At 35.2% G+C, this 27,712-nt stretch overlaps 1 protein-coding gene across 1 annotated transcript in view; it reads right to left on the reverse strand.

Annotated features, from left to right (window-relative positions):
• Tmprss15 (transmembrane serine protease 15) overlaps window positions 1-27,712 on the reverse strand; it is a 133,901-nt gene that overhangs the window by 93,859 nt on the left and 12,330 nt on the right. Inside the window, exons 4-7 of the mRNA XM_004639096.1 lie at window positions 25,259-25,410; window positions 13,413-13,544; window positions 8,881-8,989; window positions 3,604-3,710 (exon numbers count right to left, since the gene is read on the reverse strand). Coding sequence (XP_004639153.1) covers window positions 3,604-3,710; window positions 8,881-8,989; window positions 13,413-13,544; window positions 25,259-25,410 — 500 coding nt within the window. The remainder of the gene's footprint in view (window positions 1-3,603; window positions 3,711-8,880; window positions 8,990-13,412; window positions 13,545-25,258; window positions 25,411-27,712) is intronic.

Consider the following 27,712-nt stretch of genomic DNA (forward strand, 5'->3'; position numbering starts at 1 on the left):
TGTTATAGGACATTTACAGAAGTACATAAGGGTCTTGTAACACTGTGAAAATTGGTTTTCAGTGGCAAAAAAGCTTATGTTTAAATATGTAAAGTCCAGATAGAGAAGGGAGAGAGAATATGCAAAATAATAAATCAACATAATAGGACAAAAATAGTATTAAAAGTTTTTTTTTTTTTTTTTATTGACCACTATAGTGAAGAAAGCACTAAGAATGGTTTAGCTTTTCTCTTGGAAAATCTAAACTAAGTATTAGGTTCATGTCTTTGTGAAGCACCATTTTTGAAGACTGGAGGAAAAACATTGATGTTATGTATTGAATTTTAACAAGAGATACAATTGTGAACTATTGAGCATTCCAGAAACTTTTGCCTTCTCTTTCTTGCTTTAATTTCCACAGCATTGAAATCCTTTTGCATGTGGCTCTCTGTTGGATCTGCATAACCATAGTGGATGAATGTTTCCTTTAATAGTTATAATGAGGTCACTCACTAAGCAATGTTTTCCTTTTTTCCATAATTTTATTGAGAAATAAATAGCAATGAGACAGTTTCAAACCAAATTGGTAGGACAGTTTCAATAATTAACACATTGCATACATTCTTCCTAGTGGTTAATTGCTGTATAAGATGTGGACTTGATATCCTATTTACAAAGACCATTAGTACAAATCCCTCTATTCATTAAGAGAATGTAACTATATATCTATACTAACCACTTTGAATATGCAGATACAAAATGCACATTCATCTGTATCCCCTTTTTTTGTTAAGTTCCATCATTTAAATAGTGAGTGACCTCTGATAACAGTCTTCTGAATTGAGAGTTTTCAAACAACTTCTAAGTATCTAATTTAGAACCAAAAATTATTCACAATAAGGGTAATTATGATATAGTTGTTCAAATAAACAGACATTTCAGTCTGAGAAATAAAAAGTATGAATTCACTTGAGGTATTGATATACAATTTCAATTTTGATGACAATTCCCCCTCATTATCTGCCATAAATGTGATTATGTAGCATTTGTAAAAGAACCTGAATAACATAAAATGATTTTTTGATCTCAAAAGAAATTATATATGACTTCAAGGTGGCTGAAAATTCAACCTATTAAAATGTGTTATGGTGTGTTGCAAAAAAACCCAAAAGTTATAATGAGTTAGACCCCTATGTTTTCTAATGTTATTGTAGTGGTTCAGAAGGTTCAGAGCTTATGGTTTGAGGTCCATTAACCTCCTTGAAAAACACACACAACCTCTAGAAAAGCTGTAGAATGCTGACAATGAATTACTATGTATGCTAATGTCATTGATAAGAAATAAACACATTCCCTGCCAGAAAAATTCAGACTGATGAGTTATAAAAATTAAATGTGTAATTAATAAGTACAGTAGAAACACTATGGAGGTACAGAGAAAAAAATTCTTATGTTAGATGGGCTTTATGATTAGGTAATCTTTGGAAGTTTCTGGAAGGAATGAAAGGATATTCCAAGTTTACACAGCAGCAGCCCAATGAAGTTTATTGAAAATGCTTTACCTTGAAAAATATTTGGATATATTATATACTATCTGACTTCAAATCCACACTATGCTTCTTTATGTTGTAGGATAAGTTGACATTTCGGGAAGATCCATTGTATTTATTATAGCATTTTGGGCCTAATGGAGCAAAGTGAGACTGGAAGACATGCACTACTAGTGCCTGCTTCTTCTCAGCTTGAGCGTCCACAGTATCAACCACTCAGTGTTCTGTGGTAGCGATCTCATCTGCCCCTACCATTTAATGATTCCACTTGCTATGCTTTTATTTTTAATTTTAATCATTTTGTTTTAATCCTTCAAGAGACCAGGAGCAGAGTGCAAAATGAAGATAAGAATATAAATTATAAATGTTTATAGTCTCTGTAATGTCAGAGTAGAACAGAACAATATTTAAGGCATGATTGATTTTTGTCTTATGTGAAATAACATTTAAACAATGCATAGTAATGAAATATATTATTATACACTCACATGATTTGTCAAGCATGCCTTATAAGAGGAATATGTAAAATATCAATTGTTTTATTGTGAAATAATCATTTTGGTATAAATTATTTTTATAATTAATTGACTATAACCTTTATAAAAAGCTTTTTTATTTATTTTTTTCACAGTTTTATTGATAAACAGATAGCAATGAGACAGTTTCAAATCAAATCAGAAGTACAGTTTCAACAAATAATACACTGCATATATTCTTCTTAGTGGTTAATTGCTGTCAAGATGCGGACTTGTGATCCTATTTACAAACACCATATTAGAACAAATCATTCTATTCATTAAGAGAATGCAACTATATATCTATCCTAACCAATTTGAATACACAGATACAAAATGGACATTCATCGGTATCCCCTATTTTTTCTAAGTTCCGTTATTGAATATTATAGGTGTGTAAACTCAGCAAAATATTCTAAAAGTGTCCAGTAGCCCATAATAGCATTGGGTCTTCTGTTTAACTGGTAATGTCAGAAATTATTGACCTGAGTCCCCCACAGCTCAACATATCAGCATGGCTTTATTTTCTATATTTCGTCTTCATACTTTTCTACTGGATGGTTAACACCAAGGTAAAGCAGGACCTATGCAACAAGAGTTGTAGCTTTTTGGTCTGAGAAGGTCAGTGAAATGCCCTCAGGATTTATCATGAGATCCTGTACCTCAGATTGTAGAACCTTCATCAGTGCAGCCATGTGGATGAGTCACAGCCAATGCTTGGCCAATGTGCTCTCTGTGAAAGCCTGAGAGAGTGTCTTCTCCCCATGTGACTCTCCTTAGGCACACTCTACGTCATCGATTACTTTCCTCTTTGGCCCCATAATCTTCTTGATTAGAAAATTTGGGACACTACCGAGCTAAGTTTGCAGACCAAAATTAGAGAAAAAGGAGGGCTACAAGGAAAGCCAACATTTTGGCCCTAGCCTTTTAAGGTCAATTAAGACTCAGGACATATAAAAAGTTTTGATTTTCTTTTCTTTCTTCTTTTTGGTGGAACCAGGGATTCAACTCAGGCCCTTGCGCTGGCCAGAGAAGCGCTTTATTCCATCTCCTCGGCCCCCTCTTTTCTTTTTTCTTCTTTCTTTTCTTTTCTTTCTTTCTTTCTTTTTTTTTTTTTACATTTTAGGGAAGGGTCTACAGGGTATTCAGGGTCTCAGTACTACACTCAACTCAAGGAGATCTGCCTGTTTACCATCTCCTAAGAGCTGGGATTACAGGGTCTCACCACCATGCCCAGTCTCAATTGCTGTTTTAGCGAGCCTTGGGGGCCTGGCTGATATGGCAGGCTCAGGGATTAAACCCCAGGCCCCTGCTCTTGCTTGCAGGCACTTTAATCTGCTGAGCTATTTGGCTGGCCCCATATTTCTTCTTTCTTTTCTTTTTTTCTTTTTCTGTTAATTTATTTTTAACAGTACTTGTTCGCAATACGCAATAAGCACACTCCCTGTGGCGAGTATATTCCAAGTTCTTATTAAACTTAAATCAAAGGGAAAACATGCTCTAAAAAGCTTCCCATGTCTTTCCATTTTGATGATGGGTTACATGTTTGTTTTACTTACCTCTTAAAATCTTGCTTGGTCCCACACCTTCATAAATGTTTAACAAATCTGTATAATGTATATTAAAGGAATCCAAGCTTAGTTCAACTGAAAGTCCTTGGTTTACACTAAAGCAAAAATTAAAAAAAGATTATAAAACAATCATCATAATCTTTAACAGATCTAGATTTTAACTTTTTTTTTTTTTTTTTTTTTTTTTTGGTGGAACTGGGGATTGAACTCAGGGCCTTGCGCTTGCCAGGGAAGCACTTATTCTACTGAGCCATCTCCCTAGCCCCACAGGTTTTATTTGTTAGCTTAAAAATCACATAATGTGAGATCTATTCTCTTAACAAATTTTTAAGTATATGTGCTGTATTGTTAACCTTTAACAATGTTGAACAGCAGTTTTATGGAGCGTACTCATCTAAAAGTGAAACTCTATCCATTGAACAACAATTCCCCATTATTCTGTCTCTCTAGCTCTGGCCTTGGTCATTCCACTTTCCAAGAGTTTGAACTGGGATTCTCAGTTCATAAATTTTTTCTACTTTTATTTTTTTAAAGAAAACTATGTACTGTTTTCTATAGCAGCTGCACCATTTTTACATTTCTAGTCATTCATATTTGATCTTATATTTCATTCTTTATTTCTCTGAATTCTTGTCATTATCTACCTTATTTTATTTATTTTTGGTAAAGGCCAACCCATCAGGTATAAAGAGTTATCAAAGTGTTTTTTTATGGACTTGGTCCAGGGTCTCACTATGCAGCTTGGACTCACAGGGATCCTCCTCTTTTCAGGCTCCCCAGGCTGGCATTTTAGGCTTGTGTCACCACTCCTGGACTCGGTGGCCAGCTCAGCACACCCAGGGCTGGGGCTAGAGTGGTATGTGGTTCTAGGAATCAAACCCTCTTCCCTGGGCTTGCCTACGCAGGCACTTAGTCTGCTGAGCTTTCTCAGTGATCCTTCATCAATGTTTTGAATAAAATTTCCCTGGCCATTAGAGATGGTGACCGTCTTTCCATGCCAGTTACATGTATATCTTTGGATAAATGTCTATGTATGTCTTTTGCTTATTTTCCTTTAAATTACTTAATTATTTTGGTGTTACATTATAAAATAGTCTTATGCATTTTGCCTATAACACTTAATGGGTATATTATTAGCTAATGTTTGTTCTCACTGTGTGGGTGGCCTTTTACTCTGCTGATTGTGTTCTTTATGGTGCTGAAGCTTTGCAGGTTGATGTCTTTATATTTACCTGTGTTTGCTCCTATTGCTTATGGTGTTGCTGTTATATTCTCAAAATAGTTGCAAGATCAATGTCAAATATTTTTCTTGTGTTTTCTTCCAGTTTTATGGTTTTAGGTGTTGCATTTAAATCATCTCTACATTTTGCACAAATTTCTGTGAAAGTTTCATCATAAAGGTCTCATTTTATTTTTTATGTGGACTTCAGGTTTTCCCAGTATCATTTGTTGATTTTTCTCTATTTTATTTTCATAGTACTCTTATTGAAGATATTTGACTATACATACATGTATTTATTTTGTGGATTTCTATTCTATTGGTCTCTGTGTTTCTCATTATTCCATACATTACTATAACCTCAAAATGTGTTTTGAAATCAGGAAATACAATTTGTTTAAGTTTATTCTTCACTACCAATGTTGTTATAGCTTTTCAGATTCCTCTATGGTTTCATATAAATTTTAGAATTATTTTCTATTCATACAAAATTTCCATTACCATTTTGATAGGGATTACATTAAACTTGTACCTCAATTTGTACAAATTTTTTAATAGTGAGTCTTCCAATCCACACACATTGTCATGGAAACTACCACACTCTGTGATGACCACTAGTGGCACACTTCCATGCCCGCCTACCAGAATCTGCATGTCTCAAAGACATATTCATTTACATATATCCCTGCATTCTTCAACACTTTGTATAAGCTAGTATATAGTGGTTGTTGTTGTAAGGTGTAACCTGCTGTAAATATGATCCATGCAATTTTTATATGGGTGTAGGACGAAGTGTGAGAGATTTGTCAAAAAATATAAGTTTAATATTTAAATACAGGATTTCAAATTTCTGATGGCTTGAGGAGAAAGTGTCTAGGTCTAGCATGCATGTCACAGTCAGCTGTCTGCTATCATGGAATGCTCTGAAAGGCTCACCTCTGAACTACTCCAACCATTTTTTACAACTCCACTCTGAAATGTCAGAATCAGAAATGTGACCCTTCTCAAAACCGGTACTAGCATTAGAACGTAGAAACAAAGGTGTGCTTTTTACTATTTCCATGTTTTTTTCAGATCAATCAATATACTTGCAATAAAGCCACAGATATTTTAAAAGTGAAAGTAAGATTAATAATCAAACATTTTCATAATGTTAGACATCTTTGTTATCTTCTAAATTTTTATAAAGAGAGGGGCCGGGGAGATGGCTCAGTGGAATAAGCACTTCTCTGGCAAGTGCAAGGGCCTGAGTTCAATCCCTGGTTCCACTAAATAAATAAATAAATAAATTTATTTTTATAAAGAAATAGGTATCTTTCTAAATTTAATGTATACCTTTGGTATTATTATATTATTAGCTGATTTTTACAGTCTATTTTTATTGAGCATGTGATATAGGCTAGTCAATTTATACTCATTTAAAAATTTTACTAAGATTTATCCAATTAAAGAAGATGAACTTTTTAGTTGATAGTATTTGGGGTCAGAGAATTTTATTTATTTGTCTAAGATTGTACTTCCTTAATCTGAAGAAACTAGATTTGGATACTCACAGACTGTCTCAAATATCCATATTCTTATCACTTGGCCCTATGCTAAATGTAACCATAATGTTAATGTTGATCAGTACAACCCAAACTATAGTTTCATTGCATATTCAATATATCTCTGAGCCAGGGAGATAGTTTGGCATTCTACTGGCCTGCCTTGCAAGTACAAGGACTGGGGTTTGATCTCCGCTACCACATGCTGTGCCAGCCACTGAAACTGGGCATGCATGCTTGTAATCCCAGCACTAGGGAGCTGAGACAGGAGGATCACTATGAGTCCAAACTGCATAGTGATACCTTGTACTAAATACATAAATAAATAAAAGATTAAAAGAAAGAAAAATTCCACTACCTATTCTGCCCTTGAAGCATGTAAAGAAAGTATTTTTTTTATACCTTCTTTTATCACCATAGTGGAAAAGGAAAATTCTGAACTATATATAAATGCATCTTTGATAGAGCTTGGAGATTAAGTTATTAGGTGGCTAACTTAACTATAATTTTATCATGAAGTAAGCTATTAGTTTTAGGATAACATTTTATTTTGTTAGGTTTAAATAATCATTTCTATGACACTAATAAATTTTTGACATTTTAAATAATGAAATGGATATAAAAAGAGTAGAAACACAAACTATTAATTAATATAAGATGGTTATTACATAAATGATTGTGTCATGATAATAAAACCTTTTTAGTGTGTGTTCCAAATCCTTTGATCTTATTCTACTGTTATGAAGAAATGAATTTAAATACCTAAATTGTTTTTATTTAGCATTAATAAAGTTGGTAGATTGTAATAAAGTTTGTAAAAAGTTGTCATAAAGTTTGAAGATTGCACGAACAAGTCATCACATAGCTTTATTTCAATGTCTTGTACATTTATATGAGAACAGATTATTTTTCCACTTGGAATATCGGAGTGGAACATCAGTGTAGTTTTCAATAGCTTGAATCTAGAGGTCCTCCTAAAGCCATATGAGCCTGTTTGGGGCAGTTTGGGAGGTGATCAGATCCTGGGGATATGACGTTTATCAGTGAATTAGTCCATTGATGTGTTTATAGCTAAATGATGTGATGTTAGGAAGCGAAGCCTGCTCCAAGGAGGTGAGTCTCTGGGGGTGCAGTTGGGAGGGCCCTGGCTCTCCTTCTCCTCCTTTGATCTCTCTGTCTGCTTTTTGCCTGCCACTCTCTGAGCATCTCTCCTCTGTGGTGCCCCTCTGCCATGATGCCCTGCCTTGGAACCAGTCCACTATGCCTGACCCCTCTACGAACTGTGAGTGAAAATAAACATTCCCTCCTCTAAGTTGTGTCATGTATTATGTCCCAGTGACAAAAAAAGTGAGACCATCAGGTATTCCTCTTCAGTACAAGATGCTTAGGTAAGTATTAAGGTGAATCAGCTAACAGCAGCCTGATCGTGGCAGTCACCATCATGATTGATTAGTCAACTGAATTAAGTGTTTGGAAGTCAAGTACATAGTAACTTATCCAAAACTATATATGATAGAGCAAGCAAAGGGGGTTGGAGGTGTAGCTCAGTGGTAGAGTTCTTTCTCACCATGTGAAAACCCAATCAAATCATACTATTGGATATTTTTGTACAATTGTTAACATAACAGCAAAGGAATTATAATTAGTTTTCCATATCCCTGTGTTTTGCATTCACAAATTCAATCTACTGTAGATCAAAAATATTCTAGAAAAGGAAATGCTGTCGGTGTTAAACACTTGCAAATTTTGTCCCTTGTCATTATTTCCTAACCAGTGAACTATAACAATGATTTACATGGTGTGGTGGAGCATCATTGTGCTGATGCGGTGGCTACCTATACCTAGATTGCCCTGAAAAACCTCAGGTTTACATTGCATTGGGTATTATAAGCAGTCTAGAGATGATTTAATATGTATATGAGGCCAGATGGAGGAATAGGGGAGCATGTCCATAATCCCAGCTAGTTAAGAGGTTGAGGCAGGGAGATCGAGGCCAGTCTGGCAACTCAGTGAGATCCATCTCAAAATGATTTTTTTGAAGGGCTAAAGGTATTTCTAATATCAACTCAATCCCAAATGGAGTTGAATATTCACAGACTGTAGTGTCCCCAAGGTGGAGAGCTAGAGCTCAACCCCTGCAGGTACCAAAGGAAAAGTGTGTTCTGCAGACAAGACAAATGATATGAAACTCCAAAACAGCCCAGGTGAACATGTGTGCTTTTCGCTTTGGCAGTGCATGATTTGTGCCAATCACACGGAAAAGACTACTTAGGAGCCCAGAGATACAGCCCAATTTATTAAACACTCCTGTTCATAGGACAGAATATTTTTTTCAAAATGGCAAGAACTACAGGTAAACTTTCTCAATAGTATGTCAATTGAGAAGACTTTACCTCATAGTTAAGGAAAATAATACCTCTTTAAGGAAAACACTGAAAGTGCTAAGACCCCACATCAAGAAAAGACTTCAGAACTAAACAGGACCTAGAAGACGGACCCTACCTTATTATCCACTGGCAAACAGCAGTTGACGTAGAAAGCTTTGGATAGTGGGCAGCCTGGAAAGACCCTGATGACCCAGTGAGCAAAAATCTTCCGTCACAAGCTGTGGCTGCAGAGACATACCAGTTAATCTCAGACTGTGCCACATTTTCACTACCACAACAGAGCTACTACTACAGATGCATCCCTCAGGCTCTGAGCTGAAAAACAAGGCTAAAAGTGTAAATGAAGGAATCAGGGAATTTAAAAACTACATTTTTGTTAAATTCTTAAAAATACAAATACAGATTATGTTTATTTTTAAAAAGCAGGAAAAATAACCTGTTAAGCCAGCTTGCAAAGCTGGTAAAATTTTAAGAGTTTTTCAAATTCATCATTACTTTTTTTTTTTTTTTTTTTTGTGGTGGAACCAGGGATTAAACTCAGGCCCTTGCGCTTGCCGGGGAATCACTTATTCCACTGAGCCATCTGCCTAGACCCAGAAGTAGGGTTTTTTTTTCGGGGGTGCGGGTGTTGCTGCTCAGGATGCCTTCAGGGCAGGTCTGGTTTGGCTTGAGGATGAGGGGATCAAACCCCAGCATCCTTAGCCTGAGCCTGACTGCTTCGTTTCAGCAGGTACTTACCTGAGCTAATGGACAGGTCCCCACAACACTACTTCTTAGGAAGGATATTGAAGAGTTTTTGTTCTACAAAATTCATAATTTTTTGAAAGGTACAGTTATGTCCCTTATTTTTTATTATTAGTTTTATTTAGAAACAAGTAGAAATGAGACAGTTTCAAAACAGGAGAGTAGGACAGTTACAATCATTAATACATTGCATATTGTTGTCTTCATGGTAGTTATTCATAGTATAAGATGCAGACATGGTATCCTGTCCAAACACTATTAGTACAAATCTTACTTCTCAATGAATTAAGAGAAAGTAGCTGTACATCTATCCTATTTTGTATATACAGATACAAAATGGTCCTTTGTTTATATCCTGCTTTTTCATTTAGCTTTGTTAGAGACAAGTATTCCATTGCCATTTAAATATGGTAAGTGCATGGTTCAGCCGTTACGTCCCTTATGGCAGTGACAGACATAGCAGGCACATTTTGTTTAAGAGCCTTCCAAGGTAGATGATTAGATAGATTCATGCCACAAATCTCGTGGACTCAGATGAAGCCATGTGATTAAGCTGCCCAGGCGCTCTCGTGAAGGTAATTGTGTTCCTATCCAAACAAACCTTCTGTAACATTCTTTCTTTGTCTCTGAGCAAGTTGTAACAGATAATTTGGAGAGGCTGGGGCCAGCCAGGGTGACAGATCAGGAGTGGGCATCCTTGACATTTTTTTGGACTGTGCCATAGGTGATTAATGGACTGTGACTGTCTCAAATCTCTAAGATTGTTTATCATGGTATTTAAATCAATGTGCCTTCCAGTTTTCCATGAGGATGAAAAAATTTTTGGAGGGGTGGATAATGCACATGCCCAATTCTGCTCTCAAAGGCCCTTGGTAAATTCCTGCTTGTAAGCAAATGAAGCTGTGACATTATCACAATGTTGGACTCCTTACAATGGAAAAATACAGAATGTTAAAATATTACCATTTTAAGATATAGGATTATGTTAGGATCTTCCTTATGTATTATTTCGTTAATTTTGGGAATTGTTAAAATTAATTTTATTTTTGAAGAAGCCAATTTTGTTATGAGAATGAAGCAAGAGAGGCTTCTGGGAAAAATATGAAACTCAGACATGGATGAGTTGTATTGCTGAACGTTCATGATTATGACTGTGTAGACTGCTGAGCACTTTGCAGCGCAGCAACAAGCAACATAAAATTCTGGCTGGAAGAAAATGACCCTGTCAAATAACATCAGCCTCTATTGACTACAGTGGGATGGGGATCCTAAGGGTGTGCACCTAGGACCTGCTAAGAGCATTCTGCTGACTTGAAGTTTCTTAATTGCATATTTGTCCCCAGGAAAGCTGGTGTATAAAACAACACATGACTTGACCAGCCCACCCAGGTCGATTATGCAAGTACAAATGCAGCATACAAATTGCGAAGACACTCGCCAGCTTTCAAGCAGGCCTGCACCTCTGCCTGAAAGGTTGTGAGTCAGCGTCTTTTCTTCTCATAGGTCAGCTGAAAAGGGAACTTTCTTGCGGATGCAATTCTAATCAGAACAGGAAAGCAATTCAAAGAAATCTCCGTTCAGCTATAGTCAGCTATACGTGTGCAAACCTAAATAATCAAAGACTAAAAAAAGAAGCTGCATGAGGAAGTCAACATTAATATGACTCTATTAATAACACAAACTGGAATTGGAGCTCGCAGCTGGAGCAAAATAAATAAATAAGAGCAAAGGTCAAATGCTTATAGAGAAAATGCGCATTGAATTTTCACTCAATGAATTTGTGGTGGAAATTACGCTATCAAAATTTTGAGACAGTTCTAAAGGAAAGTCCAAGAGGTTTCTGGGCTCATAATTGTCAATGCACAAAATAATAAAATAAATTATATTTTGAATTCTTGCTTGCTAAAAGCAAATTAATTGATTTATTTTACCACTACCCTATCTCCCAAATGATTAAAATTTATTTACCGAAAAAATAAAATGCTCACTTCAAAATGCAAAGAAGGGGACCGGGGAGATGGTTCAGTGGAATATGCGCTTCCCTGGCAAGCGCAAGGGCCTGAGTTCAATCCCTGGTTCAGAAAAGAAAAACAAAAAAACAAAAAAAAAACAAAGAGGATAATCAAGAAAATGGAAAGTGAGGGCATTGAGGCTTAATGCAGTCAGGGACATGGAATTCAAGTTGATGTTAAGGCTGAGTAATGTAAAACTGCAGAGATACCGGCATGCAGTGATGCAGTTTGCTTATGTCTTTAACACATACTTAGGTAAATAGTTCAGTTTTAGTACTGGGGATCTGTGTAAGTTTACACTGGCTCAGAAAAAAATCTTTACTTGAGTAATTCAGGTTGTCATTTTTATATAATGTTTTAAGACTATTTCTATGTGCATTGATCTTATCTTACCATAAACTTATGGACCTCAAGAGGTTAGGAGCCAGGTTATTGGTATGATACGTTTTCTGATTATTTAATTCATCTAATGTAGTGTTTGCTTTGTGTCGTGCTGAAAGTTCTGATGATCTTTATACAGCCTCAGTACGCTATGTCTGTCTCTGACATTCATGAGGTTATTTTTGAAGCAGAACTCAGCATCAGTTTTGTTACCTCAGCATGGCACATTGCATCATAGTCTCCCTAGAAAGATTTGGAAAGTGCCTGAAAATCATAGCAAAGAAAAAGTGCTTTCTTGGAGTACCTTAGACATATAAAATAGATTAGAAATGTTCGGTAGGCTGTGTTTCCCACGGCTATGTTCTGAGTGCAAGTCAATGAATGCAGTTAAACTCCACCAGTTTGGATTTTATCCAAGAACATCTAGATGCAGATTGCTGAGAGGAAATCTTTCCAGTAGTACTGCCTTTGTTGAACTGCTACTGGCAAAGAGACAGGCTTCCCATCTTCTAAATGATATTCCAAGTCAATAGGTAATTTTTAAAACTTTGCTTCTCATTGTAATCTTTGTCTTCAATTAAAATTAAGCAAGATGAGAAAAGTATAATAAATGATAGAAGAAGGAACAGTATAAGTGACTGTAGCCCTTAACTAGTTATACTCACAATCAGTCGTTAAATCATTATAAATCTTAACAAAACGATGTTCAATTCATGTCTTCTGCCTAATGTTTCAAAAACAATTATAGGCTGGCATTATTCAAATGGTTTTTTGCTTCCCTTGCTTGTCTATGTGTTCACTTATGTGATAATCTACCTAGGTATGTCCCATATGAAAATAAATTAACTGCTTAGGTATTGCTTTCTGGTAAACTTTCCTAATGGAACATAATTATAAAATGAAGAAATAAGAAGAAAAGATATTTAACCAGGTAGAGTCATCGATTATGCTATTTGAATTTCTAATAGTAAGACTCCAAAATAGTGCCAAAATGTACAAATAAAATACATTATCATCGTTTGCATTATTTACAGAACTACAAGAAGGAAGTCAAAGCAGCAATTAGAATTGAGTGATCCTCACTGAAATAGTTGTGATTAAAACAGCAAAAAAATCTGATCTTATGATGGTGAAAAGAGCACTGGTAGCAAGTAGTAATGTGCAGGTGAAGGTCTAAGTCCAGACAAGTTTAGAGCAGTCAGTTATCAAGGATAAGCAAGGATTAATGACAGACATTACTATTTAGAACATTCTCTACATAAACATCATTTGGAATTTTGAAAACTTAATATATTTAGGATCATATAATGAAGTTTAGGAAAATATCAATATAAATTTTTAGACATCTATGTCAAATTATACAGGCAGCTTTTGGACTCAATCATTGATTCAGAGCTATGTGAGTCATTGTTTCAGGGGTGTGTGTGTGTGTGTGTGTGTGTGTGCGTGTGCACATACAGCAAAGGAGGAGAAAAGGAAGAAGGAACAGAGACCAGGTGGGTGATCTTACCACAAATCGTATTGTCTTCATCAGAGCCATCTGGACAATTTATTTCTCCATCACAAAACAAATCAGTTGACACACACTGCGGAGCATCAGCACAAGGCCTTGAACCAGGTTGGCATGTTATTGAGACATTACCTGAAAAACAAAATTTAAATTGTAAGTTTCTTGCACAGTCAACTTAGTTTCCAATTGATGAGATTGGTATAGGATATGAAATTTGTCATTTTTTTTTTTTACTATTTAAGTCTTTATGCACAAATATGTACTTCAAATTCTGGTATATTTATTTCCTTTAATGAATCAATCATTTTTCAAAAATAAGATTTAAATTTTGAAAAAAGGGTCTTCATTGATGTTAAATACGAATGTTTATTCTGTGTGTTTCAGCCTCAGAAAATTAATAGCATGGTTCAGGCCATTTACTCTCTCAACCTTTATACTTCTCAGCATTTTAAAATTTAGTTTTATTTTTTCTGTATTTAGTAGAGGGCCCACAGTGTCTCACTACACAGATTGGACTCATAGTGATCCTCCTTTTTTGCAGCCTCCCAATCCATGGGATTACAAGTGTGCATCACCACACCCAGTCTCAGTCACCATCTCAGCATGCCCCGGGGGCGGGGCCGGCACAGCACACATGGGGGAGGGTACCGGGATTGAACCCTGGTCCCTGTGTCTGCCTAAGCAGGCACTGTAAATCGCTGAGCTATCTGGCCTGCCCTTTCTTAGCATTTTTATGTGGGATAATTTATTGGAAAGTATAGCACATCATCATTAGTATCTAGCACTTTGTTTAAAAATACAGTAACTTCAACAGAGACATATCCTTCAGAGTAAAATGTATCACTGATTGCCATTTTAAGGTATGATCAGATATTTAAAATATAAGGATTTCTATTTCATACCTGTTTCTTCTTGATGCTAGCTTTTTTTGTAAGACGAGGCCTTCCTTTGTAATTTGGCTGGCCTTGAACTCACAATGTAGCCTACTCTGACTCAAACTCGTGATCCTTCTGCCTCAGCCTCCCAAGCCATGGGATCACAGGTTTGTGCCCAGCGTTGACTTTAGATTCTTAATATATATGATAAAAAGACACTCTTGCTAGGTTTTCAGCCAAATCCATTGAGTTAAGGTTCTCAGCACATTTCACTCTTCACTTATATGCTTCCACATATGCAGTTATAAAGATACACAAGAAATGCAACACATTTCTTATAATTAAGTTGGAAAATTTAAGTGCAATGCTGAAAATAGTATTATTTACATGTTCATGAGATAGAACATATGTTCCTATTTTTCAGTGTTATGCTGGAATTTGAATAATTCTGTGGCTAGAATAACAATGATGGTATAAAGTGTTTGAAATCTTCAACTCAGTAAAATGTTTTCATTATTGTTGTTAATCTTAAAATCAGCACTGCACTGCCATCTACTGGGATTTTAAAGGATCAAAATATTAAATTCTGATATTTCTTTACTGCATAAACTTAATAAGGAAACAAAATGTATTTGTATTGAGAAAACTACAAAAATAATAATCGATTAAGAATACAGGTGGGTGCCGTGGCAGCCCCGCCGCGGGGGCACCCTGAGTCTCTGATTGAGACTGGGTGTTGTAGCACACCTGTAATCCAAGCACTTGGGAGGCTGAAAGCAAAAGGATCACTATGAGTGTGATCTACATAGTGAGACCCTATAAATCCTGTACTAAATAATAATTTAAAAAAGAATATAGGCGGAGTTGCTGAATATATGTGTAACTAAGTCAGACTCTCATAGCTTGGAGTAATTAATATGGATTGACTAAGACTCCTCACATATATCAGGAAATTCATGAATCATCTAACATTTCAAAGGTCAGAATACACCCATATAAGTGAATACAGAATACCCAAGTACACATTACAACTATTGATAAATAAGAACAATTTATCAGGAGTATTCTATCATGGAGTTACAGTCCAGAAAAATGTACAAAGAGCACAAGCCTAACAGTATTACATAAATTCTTGCTAATGAGATGAAGAAAAGCACTCTACTTGAAACTCGGCCTTATTTTAACAGTAGCTAATAAAATCCCATGTTCAGCATTTGAAAGCCTAGTTTTGGAGACTCAGCTGGTAAGAAGTACAATTATTGTCCTAATCACTGTGCTGGGAGTTTTGCTTGCTGATTTTCTATGGCATCTCCACACTTCATGGATCTTTACTCCTCACCAGTGAAGGCAATCTCTTGGGATCCTTTGTTTTTCCTACTGATGATTATTTACTCGCTTTGTCAGTGTTTATTGTCTACTTGTTTGTGGCATGGAATTGCAAGAAATAGAAATAAAAGAATGAGTGAGGGAATGCTCTTTTCTCTCAGAGATTGGATTTTAGTGGGGGGATGATTCACTCACTCACTCACTCACTCACTCACTCACTGTTTTTTAAAAGCAAGATCTGCTTTGGTAACACTAGCGGTTGAACACTTTCTGAGGCAGAAAATATTTTCACAGAAGAGGTCACATTTAAACAAATTTGAAGGATGTCTAGAAGTGTACAGGGAAGCTACATATGACGAATGTATGTGAAGAGTCTTAGTCACATTTTTTGCCATTGAGAGAAATTAACCAACACCCACAGATGAAAGGCAGAGACCTTCAGCTTGTTTGTGTAGAAGTTTCAGTCCTTGAACAGTTGGTGGCATGACAGAGGGGCCTGGTGCAAGGAAAGCATCTCCCATCATTGCAACCAGAGCAGAGGGAAAGGTGAATGGAAATGAACCCTTCCAGCTCATGCCCCAATGACCTGCCATTTCCCACCAGTCTCCACTTCCTAACGAAAGTCAGTTGTAATGTCCTATAATCCAATCAGCTTCCAAAAAGCCTGCCTCTGAGTGCCTGAGGCCTTAGGGGGAATCTAGATATAAACTATTGCAGAAAGTGTGATAGGAGCACACTAATACACAGAAATAGAAAGTCTAATTCATCCAGCCAGCAGTATGGTTCTGGAAGCCATCGCAAGAAAAGAACACAGTAACAAGATTTGAGGAGCCTTTTAATCTTGGCTAAATGTTAGAAATGCTTTCCTATAACAAATGATATTGAATACTTTCATGTATATGAAATATGCCATCACCAGTCCACTTTTCATAAAGGCAATTCTGGGATCATGTGGAGAATGATGTGACAAAAGGAGACGAACTGAGAGGCTATTTCATGGTTCAGGTGGATGTGAGGAGGGTTGGAGCTCTCTCATCAGCCGAGCAGATGAGGCATGAAACTGACTTCCATTTTACAGAACTTGTGAACTTCAGTGACCAAAATTTAATCCTGCTCAAGCTCAAAGGAGGTGGAAACAGAAGTATTAAGGAGTGAGAAGTTGAATTACTGTTGGTCATTAGTCACACTTGTGATTTTTAAGAAGAAAAGACAATGAGATTAGAACATCAGCATAGCTTGAGGTAGGTGAGTGAACCAGTAGGTGCTCTTGCGTGGGTACTGCTCTCTTTCTCTCCAGGCTGTTTTTAAATATACTGTAGCCAGTTGATTACATGAAGAAAGAATTTATCACTTACATAAACATACAACTACGAATACACTTAATTCCTTACGAAAGAATCCCCATTGATTTAAATAAACTTCAATCATTCTTGTCACTTGCTAAAACAGCTCTGAAAGTCTTCCTTCTTCAATATCTTTATCTGCCTTGTGAGGCTGACTGCATTCTGAATTAACCCAAACATTGCCCTTTCATGAACATTTTGATCTGGACAAAGAGCCACAAGTTTCATGGTGCCAAACCTGCAGAAAAAGCGTAATGTTCTTATGGACCGGCCTTCCCCTTGACTGCGCTTGACAGAGCACTCACTATATCTGTTTTAAACCACACTTTTAAAGAAATTCATGAAAAATGAATTCCAGAACTGTGTCAGAAAATGGCAAGAAAAAGAGATAAGTGTGCACAAAGCAAGATGGAATATGTTGGGGGGGGGGGTTAAAAGCAACACTGCTTCTTACTGAAATAATTATTATTATTTTTTTACATCAGTTATTTTTATTTTTTATGTTATATGAACTCTTTTTTAAATTTTATTGATAAACAGATAGCAATGAGACAGTTTCAAATCAAATCGGAAGTACAGTTTCAACAAATAATACACTGCATATATTCTTCTTAGTGGTTAATTGCTGTACAAGATGCGGACTTGAGATCCTATTTACAAACACCATTAGAACAAATCATTCTATTCATTAAGAGAATGCAACTATATATCTATCCTAACCACTTTGAATACACAGATACAAAATGGACATTCATCGGTATACCCCATTTTTTCTAAGTTCGGTTATTGAATAAAATAATTATTTTTCATTTAAACTTTCCCTATGTGAGGGCTGGAGACACAGCTCATCAGCATAAGCACCTGCTGACAAGTACAAAGTCCTGAGTTCGATCCCCAGTACCACAAAACATATAAATAAACAAATAAATTTTCACTATACAGTTTGGTCACAATTTTGGTCTAGTCTCTATCATCTACATATATACAAAATCATGATTACAATGTCTGAGAAACTATCCACTGATACAGGAATTGGTCACATGTCATTTTCTTTAAAAAATTGCCTTATATTGTTAATGTGAGAATATTTTGACTTGTGCACTACTTTGTTCATGTTTAATTCTTTAATTTTTGCTCTGCCACTTTTCCCTAAAACTCAATAACAAACTGCACTTAGGCAAAATTAGAATGAAGTAATAAACTCCAAGTAACAAAATAGAGAATAAAAATAGGTTTGAATTATTAAAAGTTGATCAAATTAGTCACACAGTATTTACTGTTTAATTTGAGTAGAAAAAAGACTTGTAATTGCCCACATCTATGAGGTATTTTTTAAACCTGTATGCTATTTTTTTTCTGGATACTAGTTTCTATATATTATGAAAATATACTAGCAAATTAGTATTATATGGAGGTATTCAATTAGAAAGCTTTAATTATCCATTTCTATTTGTCCCAGGAAAACTATATGTAGCCAACTAACTTAAGGGTGCTAATTTAAGAGGGATCCAAGGTCTAATCAATTTCCACTGATGGGGGAGTGAGGAACCTCCTCTTCTGACTTTTGGTGCTGAGAAGTCTGGAGGAACAAAGACTGAAATCCTTGTTTTGTGTTTCAAATCACGAAAATTCTATGCACAAGATAAAAAGATAAAAACCATAGTTTATTTTTGTTTGTTTGTTTGTTTTTTGGTGGTACCATGGATCACACTCAGGATCTTGTGCTTGTCATGCAAAAACACCATATTTTCCAAATCTTAATTTGGAAATAATATTTAGAAATCTCAGGTTTTTATTTTTCTTCTCATTTAAATAGGGAGTCAGAGCACTGTACTTGATAACCATAGCTGTTTGAAACAAATAAAAATCAAGATCCTCATAGCTTATTTGATAGTGGGAGTGGAATATGCATTCAAGAATATCTGCTTTGGAGACCAATTTTATTTATTAAAGAATACTGAAAAATACATGTCTTTTTATGGAAATTTTCACTAACTAAGATGAACAAAGCTAATCTTTCAGGAAGATGATGGACTGGCCTTTCAATCCGAATGAAATTACAGTAAATAAATGCTTCAATGGTTCTAATATCATATGAGTGGGTATGTCTTCAGTTGGAGGGGAGTGCTTAGCAATATGTAAATGTTTCTCATGCAGAGAAAGACAAATGCTTTCAGTTCCACTTGTTATTGGATGAAGTTTCAGTAATCTGGCTCAGGAACAATTAAATTGAAGGACATAATTCCACCTTAGCTTCTTTCAGACCAAATCCATGTCCTCACAAAATCAGCCTATTACTCTTGTTTTGCAGTCCTCAAACTTTTTCACATAGCAGAATTCTATTTTTTCTGAGATTAAAAAAGCCGAAGATAGAGAAAAGTTTTGTTTTCTTCTGTAATTGTTGCTTGCACAGTCAGCACCAAAGGACTAGAACATGCCATAGTCTAGAAAACCTTCAAGCATATGAGCAGGGGTCTCAGACAACCCCTCCAGGCACTCTGCAGCAGCCAAGAAATCAATCTGTATAGTGCAACCTTAGTGTCTGTCTCTGTTCTCCAGTGCTCTAAATGGATTAGTAAAACTCTGCAGTAATTGGCAACACAGGCAGTTGAACAATAGAACACAATCTTCCTGGACTCTGTACCTGTTATCATACAAAAATTCTCTGTGGCAGAATTTATAATAGTACTAATGCCAGGTATATGATGCATGCATTTGTTGATTTTTCTCAAACTTTATCTTCCAGGCACATAAAAAATGAGAATAAACCTAACATCCCTGAGAGGCATATTCATAATAAATTATTGCTCAGAAACTGCAGTTTTCAAGTTTAATTGCCTCGTTCCCCTCTATAAATCTATAGTATTTTGCCGAATGAGAAGAATAAATGAGAACTGCGACTTAGGACTCGTGTACTACATAGGTTTAGTAAAAAGAAAATATAATATTTTTCACCCACTTACCTTATAAGAATTCTTCGGAAATTGATTGGGGTAATTTAATACAATTTCCAATAAGAAGAAATATTTAAAAGTGAGGGACATTTTGTTATATAACAGACCATATTTATGTGAATATTACCAGGTATAATAGTTTTTTAAAGCTCTTTGAAGAGTCCTTACTAAAAAGGATCTATAATTATAATTATTAATATTGTAATTATAGGTATAATAATAATTATTATCATTGTTTTAGTTAGTAGTGAGCAGAGAGAAGGGCTCTAATATGGATTGTATCCTGCATTGGCCAAAGAAGATTGGCATATTGGTCAGATAGCCTATCTCAGGAACACAGCAGCAGACACCAATTTAAAGGAGGAGAAGCTTGTTTGGCTGAAGGTTTCAGAGGGTTCAGTTCCTGGTTTACTGACTTCAAAACAGACACTTCGTAGCAGAAGACTGGAGTGGAACAAAGTCTCTCACTTTTTGCTGGCTGAGAAGCAGAGCAGAAGAATAGTACCAGAGAGAGAGGAACAAGGACCATAAAGAATCTCCCAGGTCACAACTCACTGACCCTCTTAGAGACTCTCAGAAGTGTGCTTTATGAATTTCCTGGGGGTCTCCCAAGCCAGGCAGGTTGACAACTGAATTTAAATGTCTCATGTAGTGTATGTATTATTTTTCTTTCAATTTTTAATCACCCACTAAGACTTATGCTTTAGTCTTTATTGTGTAAGTAATACATATAAAGTTCAAAGAGACCAGGTAGTTTGAGAAACACTGATCAAGTAATAAGTAGAACTTGGTGGGTGGAATCGCTGAGGTATTTCAATGATTGATAATTTAATATGTTTTTTTGATCTTTATTTTGATGAATATCAGCTGCTCATATAAAATGAGAAAGGTAAAGATATGTGCACGTTGATGCTATTGTTGTTTAAATGTAGGCAAGGTGGTTCTGGCTCTGTCCCCTGATTCATCATCACTTTCTTTATCTAGAAGACACTGCGAGTGTGACTCAATCAGTTGGCTATAACTTTGACAGGTTTGTCATCAGCATAGGAAGGGTGAAAGCCTTCACTCCAAGGCCTTGTGGCTTTATTTAGCACTGATTTTTTTCCCCTAAGTCATTCCACATATTTTTAAGGACATTTTCTACAGCTAACAATACCTCAGTAACTAGGTTGATGAATCACTAAATGAATTCATTAAAAGAACACCAGAAAGTAGGGAGCTATTTTGGATACATATTGTTGTTCCTCAAAGTTTTAAGAAAATAATTTTTAAAACATTGAAATCTACATTTCAGTTTTATTTTAAAGATATTAAGCTTTATCAATAGTTAAGGCCTTTTTTTCAAAGTATGTTTAGGATAGTGTTAGATGCTATTGTTTTTTATTTTTTACAATGGAGATGGGAATGTGGGCTTAGTGACAGTTTTTAAATATATTGGGCTGCAATATGGATAAATAAAATCTCAACTGCAAAGCATTATCTTGCCTTGTAGAGCTCCATGACTTTTAGGTTTGTGAAAATCTATTTCTAAAAGCATTTGATTGCTGATTCACATGCTACTTTGCATTTCAAACATCACACCAACTTTTTATTTGTACAAAAATCCTTTTATACAAATAAAATCTATTTTATTTGTACAGCTATTTCCTTAGCTGTTTATCTCTTGGTTGGCATCTAGGCTGCTTATGTAGTTTGAGTGTTTTGAATTTTACTGCTATAAATGTAGGTGTGTACCTGTTTTTCTGTAGCATGATATGAATTCTTTGATGAAAATCTAGTTTTTCACAGTGGTTGTACTGTACTAGATCACATTCACACAAACAATGCAAAATGATGTCTTTTCCTACACATCCTCAGTGCTTTGTTTTTGTTCTTGGTAATGCTGATTCTTATTGGAGAAAGACAGCATCACAGAGTTGTTTTAATTTGTATTTCTCTATGTGCTAAAGATGGTGACCACTTTTTCATATACTTATTGTTCATTTGTCTGTATTTTAAGGAGTGTTCATTTCATTAGCCCATAGTTTCATTGGGTCACTTTATATTTGGGATCTAATTTTTTTGAGATTTTTATTAACTCTAGATACTAGTCCTCTATCAGAGAGTAGAAGACAAATATTTATTTTTCCATTTCAGAAGATTGTATCTTCACTTTGTTGAATTTTTTCCTTTATGACACAGATGATTTTTATTTAATAAAACTTCAACTATTCATTCTTAGTGCTATTTCTTGAACTGTTGGAGTTTTCTATGGAAGCTCTTGCCTATGCCCATGTCTTCAAGTGCTATTCCTATTTTATCTTCCAGCAATTTCATTGTTTCTATTTTATATGTAAGTCTTTGAACCACTTTGATTTGATGTTACAGGATGAGAAATACAGTTTTAATATGATCCTCTTTCATGTAGATAACCAGTTTATTCAGGACCTTTGTTAAAGAGCTTAGCTTTTCTCTAGGGTGTACTGTTAGAAGAGGCAGTTGGTCTTTTAAAACCTCTGCTTTGCTCAATCTCATATTATTCCTATTCAGTATATAATTGTGATACATTTGCTAATTTTAATTACCTGCATGCTCTGCCCATGCAATTTGTTTATGCCAAATTTTTTGTTTTATTTGTATTAATTCCTAAAAAGTCTCTCTTCATTCTATAGTTATATAAAATGGTTTGCACCTAAGGCAACTAATGTAGCATTACACACCAGCACTTGGCATCTTAGCACAGGTGGTTTTGCTGTGAACATATGGAAGACTTAATCACAAACCACTCATCCAATATAGTAATATCTATTGAGAACTAAACAGTAATTATAAAGTACATTTCATAGAAAAGATAAAATCCAGCTAATTTCTTCAGTACTTAACATGTTCAATAGTTTTAAAAATACAGTGAGCCAATTATACAAGTTGTAAAGTAAAACAAGTTGCGCCTTATGAAAAGCATTCATTTAATGAATTTGACTTCATTCAGAAATGTATTGATAATGCATAAATTAAACAGAACATTCTCTTCTACAAACTGGGTCATTTATCTCACTACTGCTTAATTTTGGTCTTATTTCTACAAGATCTATGCAAAATTGCATAAATCATGTGTGGCAGATTATCTATGGAGAATATAGCAAAATAAAATTTATATAAATTTTTCAAAAATATATTTTAATTTGTTATTTGACTTAAAAATGTTCTACATAAAATCCTACATCAAAAGAAATATGAACTTCTTTTTTGGTCTTGGGGGATCGAACTTATGACCTTTCATTTGCCCGGGAGGTGTGTATGCTGCTGAGCTGTCTCCCCAACCCAAAATTCTTAACTAATTTGACATGTAGTAAATTTGAAATATCACATGATATCAACAAAAATCAAACATAAATACCAGAATTATGGTTAGTACCAAGCTGCTATATAAATTTGAATGAACTTAATCAAGATTAAGATATCCTCTAACTTCAATTTGTTGAGAATATCCTTAAGTGGTTATTACAATAAAGTTTATGGCATTTGTAATACCAATTCTATGTTAACTCAGAGAACATAGCTTTCTTGAAAAATACATAAGTTTTGAAACCAATAAGCTCTTCTTCCAAAACAGTTCAGTAGTAGGGAGTCATTAAAATAAATGTCATCAGTCCTGTCAATTCATTTGCCAAAACAGACTTCCAGAAACTGAAGCACAGTAAAATAAAGATGGCTAAAGGAAGTAACTATACAGAAGAGTGACTACTGAAAAATGCCAGTCCACCCTTTTCAAACTTTAGTGTAATATTTAAAGGTACAAACATAAAGGTCAAGTCTCCTAAGTCTGACTACCTTGATCTAAATATAAATAGTGTGAGGGTTTAAGTAATTCACTAGAGTTATTGCTGCTTTGGATTTCTACTTCATAAAATATTGGTAATAAGGACCTCATATAACAGAAATGATGCGAGCAAACACACTGATAGAAAAACAACCTGTTCCAGTTAAGAATATCTAATAGTTTGAAACTCATGTGAATCTGACAGAGACCCCCAAAAGACTGCCCCTCCTCCAGTGACGGTGAGAGAGGGAAGGAAACGATCTGAGAATGGACCCCAACTACTGGCGACCGTCACTTAACCAGAGCTGCTGCAGCATGAGACTTAATAGAAAATAAAGCCATGCTTAATGAAACAACACTATAGGGAAAAGCTACTAGAATTCTTACTTTTGCATCTGCTATTACAAAATTAAAAAAAAAATTCTGCATGTTTTTATGTACTTGATTTAAAAGTAAATCTATAGTCTTATCTCTTCCTATACCAATTCTATTTGAATCAATGTTTGGTAATTGTGGTTTTGTTTCCATTCCATTTGGTGTGGACAAAGATATAATGATGTTATTCGGGTTATGAGTTTCCTTGAGACAGGGTCTCACTACATAGTTCAGGCAAGACTTGAACTCTCTATGTAGTTCAGCCTGGACTCAAACTCACTTCAATCCCCCTTCCTCATTCTCCAGAGGGCTGGAATAACATGTGTGCCACCACAGATGATGGATTTTCCAAAATCCTAAAATTTCTAAATTTCAAATCATGTTGAGCTTTAAGGTTTCTAGATAAGGAATTATGGACCTAGATGTAACTGGAAAATTTCTACTGTTCTCAGTCAGGATAAATACTGGGTGTATGTTTGTTGGAAAGAACTGAAGGGAAGACAAGCAGAGTAGAAACTTTAAAGAAACTTAAACATTGACAAAGATATTGTCTTGTTGTCATTTTTGTTTCCAAGTTTCCTGTCTCCTTGTTTATTTTTACAGTAAAAAGAATTTATCTTTTTGTTCTCTTTTTGATACCAGAAATTGAATTCATGGTCTTGTGCTTGCTGGGCAGGGGCTGTGCCCATCAGCTACAATTCCTGTCCCAAAATTATTTATCATTTTTAAAGTAAACTTTACTTTTTATAAATATAGAACTGGGATCGATCAAATTCTTTGCCTCTTCGCTTTAATTCTCTTAGTTTTTTAATTAGGAACTGACTACTATCTCTTTGGAATCTCCTAAGGCCTATTTGTCCTTGAGAGAGTCCTGAGCGCCTTTTCTGGTAGAGGCTCCTTACAATGCCAGAGGGCACTTGACCAGTGCCAAGAATGTGGCAAGACTCACAGAATCTTTTTGATACTTGATATTTTACAAACATTTTTTTCACCGACACATTTTCTTCTGGAGGAGTTTCTCCACATTTCACTTTTTCTCACGTAAACCTGTTACCTCAGGCAATAAGACATGCTCCTGAAGTCCAGGATGATCCCACTGCTTCCCTGGTATATTACTAGAATTTTAATTTCATAGCTTAATGATTCAAAGAAATCAAATAATGTTCTGAGATACCTGCGATATCAATGCTGTTCAAATCAATATGGAAAATTATCAGTTCGCTGGACTTATTTGCTTCAATGCCTCGAATCAGTTCTTCTTTTACATTTTCATCTGACACCCACTGAGCAAAAAAAAGGTCAAATAGGACTATAATACTTCCATTTCTGCAAAGCAAAAGATAATATGAGAAGAAAAAGTCAGCCTTCTTTAAGTGATTTGTGCTCAATTCATGGAAAATGTCTTTGAAACTCTACAGCTATTACCTTGTTAATCCTCATTACACTAGTGTAACATAGTTTAACTTCTGTACTATAACACACTTTGGTCATTTTTTGCAATTTAAAGACACATAAAAATGAGTAAAGTAGCACACACCAGATATCATGTTGATTTTACAAGCTAAATAAAAGTATTTAAACACTAAATGTTTTTCCAACAACACAAAGCACAAGAAAATTCCAAAGTTAGATTCTGCTTCTTTGAGTTTCACTTTAGAACACTTGCCCACAGAAATGTTGTTGCCCAGAGACACTTGTGTCAAATTAAACAAAATCACATGCCAGGCATTATGGCACCTAGTCTGATTCTTCTAATGAATAAATTAAAGGTGTGGATATGTGACTTCTATCAGTGATTTTTGAAGGAGAGAAAAACCTAAGGTAGTTTTACTTGTTCAAGTTACCTTTTTCCTATTTAGTTTCAGAAGGATCAATACTAAGCTTATTCCAACTCTATGCTATTTTTCCTTCTCTATTTTGCTTAGCATAAAATAACAAAGTATGGGGGCTGGTGAGATGGCTCAGTGGTCTAAAGCACCTACTTAGAACAAGCTTAGCAAAGCACAGGGACCGTGGTTCAGTCCCCCAGCACCACATGCCAGCCAGCCCCGCCCCCTGGTGGGCTGAGCTGGCCACACACACACATATACACACACAAATAAATAAAATTAAAAAAAAATAAAATAACAAAGTATGCCATGATTTCAATAGGACAGAAAGAAAACAAACATATTTGATGTCATTGGTCACTCAGGATATTCTGTCTCATGGTCAAGATTTGATATTTTCAGCTCCACAGTGATCTCCTACTGTGGTATCTTTATTCTTTCATATTGCCTAATAATCTTACTTATGTTTTAATGTCTATTTAGTATAACATTCTTATAAGTTAAAGATATATAGCTAGATTTATATTGATATAGATCTAGATATATAAAATACATTTTGAGAAGTAAGGACATATAAGAGATTTTTGCTTTCCTTTCTACATTTCTATTGCCTTCCTTACATGTTACACTTATGAGACAAACACTCAAACTCTAAACTTCATTTGTAACATTAAGCAATCTGGAAATATTTTGGATCTATTTGTTCCCCTAATAGACACATGAAGGAGAAACCCATATTATGTGCTATATTTGCTTGTTACAGATTGTAGGGGCTACAATCATATTCCCTTGTGGTATCTCTAAGGTACAGGTAAGTAATACTTCCTGAACAGTCTGTTGGGAAAAAAAAAAAAAAAAAACATTCAGCAAAGTTGCTTCTAGATGACAAACACGATGGTGGTCATTGTTCTCACACAAACACAAACAAACACAGCCATCTTTCCCCAAATTGTAAAAGAAACTAAGCTGGCAAACCGAGGTATCACTGTAGTTAGCTTCGTGAAGGAACGGCTTTGTCAACTCCAAAACATTTCTCTATTAATCTGTTCATCTGTCTTTCATGATAAAATCTAGAGTAAATGTTACTTTCTGCTCTATTACTGTATGTAGGAATAGAAAGCTCTTGAGAGGCCACAGAAGTTCACTGTCTCCACTGAGTAAGATATCTCTTCTGCATGCCTGGGCCACTGCACCAGCTCACAGTTTAGAAGGAGTGATTTTATTTCATGGAACAATTTTTTTTAATTTTTGAAGTGAATAGGATACTCTGATGTAATAAAATCACACATCAGTTAAATTAAGTATTCAAACATCAGGTAAAACTGTTATTTAATCAAATGATTTTGATTAAATCATAGTAACTAAATCTTGGAACTGATAAGGACCTTTAGTAACTATTCAGTTCAAAGTTCTAGAATTTATACCTAGGTGAAATTGCCTGTTGTCCTTACTAAAGAGTCATTTTACACAGACATAATTTTTATCTTCTCTTTGATGAGTGTTAATTTTTCCGGTATTAATGGTTTTTAATTTTATTGAAGAATAGTTCTGCATTTCTTGAGGAAAACTGTTATCTTTCTCTGTTTCTCAATCATGACTTTAATGATTGGCAGATGCTTGGACCAATGAAATATGAGAAGAAGAAAACTTCCAGGAAAATATCTACTGAAAGAAAGGCTACAAAGGAGTACTACTCTCTCTCTCTCTCTCTCTCTCTCTCTCTCTCTCTCTCTCTCTCTCTCTCTGTCTTTGATTCTGTCTCTTTCTTTCTCTCTGTCTCTGTCTCTGTGTCTGTCTGT

This window comes from Octodon degus, unplaced genomic scaffold, assembly GCF_000260255.1.
Source record: "Octodon degus isolate 3935 unplaced genomic scaffold, OctDeg1.0 scaffold00106, whole genome shotgun sequence".
NCBI classification, from domain to species: domain Eukaryota; kingdom Metazoa; phylum Chordata; class Mammalia; order Rodentia; family Octodontidae; genus Octodon; species Octodon degus.